Source organism: Penicillium arizonense, assembly GCF_001773325.1.
Source record: "Penicillium arizonense strain CBS 141311 chromosome Unknown PENARI_contig067, whole genome shotgun sequence".
In the NCBI taxonomy this organism is placed as follows: Eukaryota; Fungi; Ascomycota; class Eurotiomycetes; order Eurotiales; family Aspergillaceae; genus Penicillium; species Penicillium arizonense.
The window spans coordinates 21,603-27,674 of NW_019173344.1; the positions used below are offsets into that span (position 1 = coordinate 21,603).

A 6,072-nucleotide genomic window follows, 5' to 3' on the forward strand; every position below is an offset into this window, starting at 1 on the left:
TCGCATCACCCAGCGTGGTTTGGATGGAAGGGCCGCCCGACTGGTCTAACAAGCGGCAGAAGCGAAGTTAGATAACATCAACCGAGAGCGAGGGTGAAATGCGGTGGATGTGGACTCATGGTCGAAAGAGTCAATCCTCCAGGTTATGGTCACAAATCTGACGAATATTGCTAATACAATTGTCGTGATTAAATCAACGCTGACCGAACTTCATAGTCAGCTGACAATTTCCAACGGTCAACAGTGGTCATCGGTAACCGGTTGGCCCCACTGGGGTGTTCATGCTTGAACGACAATCAGGTCGTCTTCAACCGATGACTCCTCAATGCATAAGATCATGGACGCCTGAACTGAACATACATCAAAGTGCTTGCAGTCCTGCCTGACGGATCGAAGACAACCATGGTCCTCACCAGCAATGAGAAGCGCGCTTTCTTCAGACAACAGTGCCGTGAGGCATTGGCAGCCCATATATGTATGTTATGGTCTTCTCTCCGCCGGGTGAGCGAAATGAGCGAAACTAACCCGCGTCAGATGACCGACTTGGCCTTGTCGTCGCTCCCAGCCAGGTCCGTCTACAGCCATCGGCCGGGGATGGATACGCTTGGTCGGTGACGGAATCCAAGAAGAGCCTGTTGCAGTCCAACTTGGGCAGTGGAAGTGTCGGCCTGTACAGGTCCATTTGCGAAGAACTGGGCCGGTCGCTTGAGGCAGTTACTCCGCAGACGCTACAGGTTGCCCAGTTAGAACGGGACCACCCGCCAAGAGAAGAGGTGAGCCTTGCGATCCCTACACTTGGCCAATGCAACACTAAATTTGGATATAGTCTGGGCCAGCCCGTACAGACGAGGAGGAAAGCGGCTCTTTCACGGCAAAGATCCGCGAGCTGGAATGCGCCAATCATAAAATGAAGAACGAGTTTGACCGCACGAGCATCCATCTCCAGGAGTCCCTCGGCGAGAATCGCACATTACACGCAAAAATTCGTCGGCTTCAGGACGAGTTGGAAAATAGTTCATCTCGAGCAACTCACCTAGAAGACGAGTTGATTCGTGTCACAAATGGGATCACTAAAGCTATGCAGGTTTTGCAGGATCATCAAGCCCAGGAGCGGAGCAGGCCAAATTTGCATGGATGCAGACAAGGTGAATCTGGTGATAGCACAGACAGCATGGCGCTAGGAATATCGCAGGCTCCGCTACGCGACGAGGTGGCTTGACTGACAATGTGGTCGCGTGTTCGCATTAACCAACGAGCGCTAGCGCTCTGGCCAATGGGTGCTGTTGAGTGGATCCGAAGTTGAACCCCCGTTTTGGGAAAACATCACTTTGCGCCCATCGCAACGCGGTTATCACCGTGCAAAGGACGCGTTTTTACGTGTGAAAATGCGGGTGGTAGATTTATGCCATATAAGAAGGAGGTAGCGAGCGCGGAGGGCTCGCCTAGGCCGTGGACAGCCATGTTCTCTAGGTTCGTGGTTGAAACTTCAAATCATACTATGCATTATATATATCTGAGGTCACCTTTTACAACCTTTGTTGCATCTGTTGTATGCCAACCGCACTTGTACGCGGAAAACAACTTATGCTTCCATACAGGTACTACAGCACTACTACCAGAGCCTAGCCCTATCAGCCAAGGGTTTGGTCGTGTAATTGTGCTCAAAGCTCGAAGCCATTGCTGCTAGACATTCTGCTGGGCAGACTGCGCCTAACCTAAGATGGCTAGACCACACACGTGACAGACCACACCGCCAGTCATGGATCCTGGGGTCGAATATAATCCCAGAAACGTGAGGGTCTCGCGACATAAAATGTGGGATCTGGAATGGGTAATCAATATTAGGAATACAATTTAAAATGCGGGCTATAAGTGCGGGCAACAGAAGGAAGAGGTGGTTAACTGGGCAAAAATATCGTGTAAAGACACCGTTTGAAGAGACAGATGATGTTGGTGAACGATAAAATGCGACGGTTATTTGGGAGTTGGCTCAAAACGTTGCTTTCCACGACACATGTCAGTAGAATAAAGGAAAAATCATCGACTAGCTGATGAATGGAGATAACATGAAGGACAACGGGCAAGTAAACTTGCAGCCGATGATTAAACCAACTAATTGGTTGCCTCAGAAATCCGAGTACAGCATGGTCGAAAATAGTAAATAAACGAATTCATTCATTTTCTTGTTAGAACAAGTGAAAGAAGTAGGGTGTTTATTGAATATTACTGGCTAGATAACAGTCTCCACTCCAAGCCACGCGCATTTTCTAATACCTAGGCACCCCCCAAAATCTACTGCAAGAATTTATTTCACCCTGCTACCCAAGTTCGACGTCCTCTCGGACAAGCCCGTGGCATGCCCACTTTTCTGCCATATTTCCCAGGCCTCCGGTCCAAGTCCTCCATCCTGGTTGGCTTATGTCAGCTACGGCTAGTTATCGGCCAAGGATCAGGGGAATCTAGATACAGTGATTTTCGAAATCAAGTTTAACCTCCACACTCTTCGATATTGATTCCTGGAAAATAAAACCGAGATGCGTGAAGTCCTGATAGGATGATTGTCGATACCCCCCACTCTGCAGACCGCTTTGTGGAAATGACCTTGTACTGTACTTATGTTACACAATACTGTATGATCTGCAGGATCCACATGGTACATATGGGTTCCCCTGATCGCGAGGAAGCCTGTTGTCTCTTTTGCTTCCTCGCACTACATCTTGTATCTAGAGTTCAACTATAGTTATTATTAATATAGATAATTCATCTGAAGACAATATTCCTTTCTATATATACGTGATACCCTCACATTACGTAGCCCCAACCCCGACAACAAAGACAACGAATACAACCAACGATCCAAAGACATCATGGCGTCCAAGTCCACGAACGAGAATTCCAATGCTCGAGGGGCCGAGGAAGTGGAATGGAGAAACTTTTTGGTCAATTCAATTTGGGAAGCAACAATCCAGAACTAGAAAATTAAGCATATTCTCGCCCAGAAAACCCCAATGGGAGAGATCGAAGGCTTTAGTCGACTGCTGATTCATCAGCATCTTCGCTGACAAGGCAGTTTAGTCCCCCGGTAAATTTATCTATACCATACTTTGGAATTGGTAAACACTTGGGAATTGAAAGACTGAAATATTGAGTTTCCTAACCAACGACCCCTAAACGAGTCGTATTCTGTATCACTGCATAAAATAGATTCGCACTCTCATTATATTGACTCAAAGCTTGACTAAAAGTCTACCATCAGACAAGGCCTCTGCATTTCTTGTATATCTTCCTGAATTGTAGCTTCGCAAGTAAGAATAGATCATCAAAAATTGCGATGCACATGACTTACCAAAAATAAACAATGCCAATACATATGGCTTTGCATCCGTCTATGTACTGTGAAATAACATCACCGTATTCGACAGAAAGTTTGGAAAGAATACCCTCGCACTCCTGAAAGGCTACATAGTGCTCTTCCAAGTGACAGAGACTCCGATCAATCGCAGATTGAATACCTATTTCTTCGTGATATGCCAGAAGCATGGGGAGGTTTTCAATATATTTCTCGGACTGCAATGATAAGTCTTAGTCCAATGGATTTCTGGGAGTAATAGATAGAAGCATGTACCATCTCCTTCTCGACAGAAAATATATCGTTAGTACTAGCAAGATCGTCTTAGCCATAACGTTCATACTATCAGATATAACTATCTCCACTTACATTGTGATAATCGCACATATGTGATCCAACAACGATGCCATCGTGGCATGTTCAAGAATCCAAGAAGGGAGCCTGAATTTGTTTGCGTATCTGGATCTGTGTTAATGTAATGTAGAATCATGGAATCGATTCTGGGGAGGCAAACTCTATCAAGGCCAATGTTGGTTTGACAGCACTAGTACTCTTTCGAGTTTCCCAGTACTCATCAATTGTAGGTAGATTCCCGGAGTGATGTTGTTTCTGTATCGCATATAGCCCGCGTAGGCTATTCATTATCTCATCCTTGAACCTCTGTGATGTAGCTGGTGAACACTTAGTAATCTACAAGGAAAGTAATTCTTATTCTGCTGTATCAAAAACCATAACATACCTTGACTCGATCCTAACCTGATCCTCCTGCATATATTGTAGAGGCAATTAATCGAATCCCATTCGAAATGTGGAATTGTCGTGTCGCATGATGCACCATCCAAAGAAGTTTTTGCGCATTCAATCGTCTGTGCAACAAATTCCATAGTTCTTGTTTTGTTTTCTGCTAGCAGTCCACAGTCAACCTCTAGATTTATATTAGAATAAATTCTTCAAGCATGTGCAGCATTGTCAAAACTATACGGTCGTCGCACACCCACATCTACCTCACGGATTAGCAAATGATGTAAGTAATGGCATACATAGAACTAACCCAAGCCATCAAATCCGCAAGTGTCCGAAATTCCTCCATGGCTGCATCTGGAAAGAAGACAGCGCCACAAAGAAGGAAGTCCCCTTCGAGAACCTTGGTCCGAAGCTTAGCATCTTTGATCCAACTGTCATATTTGGATCAGCATCGTTTCTCACAGGTAAGTATCTCATGATTTTTACCGGTGTGCCCAATCACGATAGTATTTCTTGGATCCCTCGTAATGGCCATTGATCCTGAAATGCCAAGCTGGAAATGTGTCGTAGAGGTTTGGTATAAAGAAACTCTGTCCCCGTAAGGAGTTGCAGAGATTTTCGTGAGGTGATTTGATCGTGGGAGATGATGCCATTTCCGACTCAGGGGGCAGAGATATAATGATGCGGGAAAGAAGAAGAAAATTGTGGGGTAGGTCGGACTCAAGTCAGAATAAATATGCTCTAGAATTCTCCTACAAAGAGTGTTCTTTTAATTTGCGCCCCAACTTCATGAAATGGCGGTGAAATCGGGCTTGGTAGGGTATTTCCATTCCACTTGCCTTGAACCAGCTACACTCACTAGGCCCCCTTGCAGCCTTTCCAACGCATCAGACCCGAACAATGAACTCATTGAGCATGGAAGGTGTGACGACTTCTGCATTTCTGCCATACTTCTGGCATGTTACAGCTGAACATTTTCCTCGCGTAACGATGCAAAATTGCGGTCAACATCACGTCTCAACCATATAGTCACCGGCTGCAAATTTCTTGCCCGTTGAGCTTTGGTCTTATGCAGTACCACTATGTTTTTGTTCTTTTTTACAGTATTGCTGATATCGTGGAAAGCAGCGTTGATTGTGCATATTCGGTCAATTTACAAATACCTGTTGCACTTGATCGTTCATCAACATCTCTTTCTCTCTTCAAACGGTGTCTTCACACCATAATTTCACCCAGTTAATCGTTTCTTCTCTCTGTTGCTCGCACTTGCGTTTTAATTCGCATTCCTAATATTGTTGACCCAATTCAGATCCAGCTTCCAATCTCGCGAGTGAGAGACACGTTCCTGGGATCATATTCGAGGACTCAAGCGATTACACGTGATCAAGTATATATCGATGTCCCTGTAGATGAAGACCATGAAACCGAACCAGTGCGTTTGAACGCCATAAACATGTGCACTGCCAGACAAGTCTAGTGAGGACCGTGTGCGATGGCCCGAATCAGACAAATCAGCTGCTTTACTCGCCTTTCAGGACTGCCCTAACATAAAATCAGATCTCAAGCATTGGAGTTAACATCCCAGACAAGGTCCGTCAGCTATGGGTCGACAGATGATTCAAAACTGGCATTGGGTTTGATCTGGAAGCTAATAAGCTTTCAATTGAGAGTGTAACGTCATCGCCTGGTACACAGATCATGATTGGGCTGGTCTTTTATTTTAGCTGGACCAAGTCTGGACCTTCCTCTAAATGCACAAATACCGTAGAATCTCAATCATGGGAATCCCATAAAGATCATGTTTCCTATGGATCTGGACTCCATAGAGCTGAGCAACATTTCAGAACCCAAGGAGACGCTCCCAGGAATACGAAACTCCTCAATGCTCAGACAGCGTTCCCAGGACCACTAGCCCGTTGCTACGTCGGTGGGTGGGAGAAAACTGATGCTTGGCCGGTGGCCACCAGTGTTATTTAAGC

At 45.6% G+C, this 6,072-nt stretch overlaps 1 protein-coding gene across 1 annotated transcript; it reads left to right on the forward strand.

Annotated features, from left to right (window-relative positions):
* Window positions 1–402: 402 nt before the first annotated feature.
* PENARI_c067G01877 (uncharacterized protein) lies at window positions 403–1,219 on the forward strand (the record flags this gene model as incomplete). Its single annotated transcript, XM_022637597.1, has 3 exons — window positions 403–475; window positions 535–773; window positions 827–1,219. 3 exons carry the CDS (start codon window positions 403–405, stop codon window positions 1,217–1,219), a joined length of 705 nt encoding a protein of 234 aa, XP_022482545.1.
* Window positions 1,220–6,072: the final 4,853 nt, after the last annotated feature.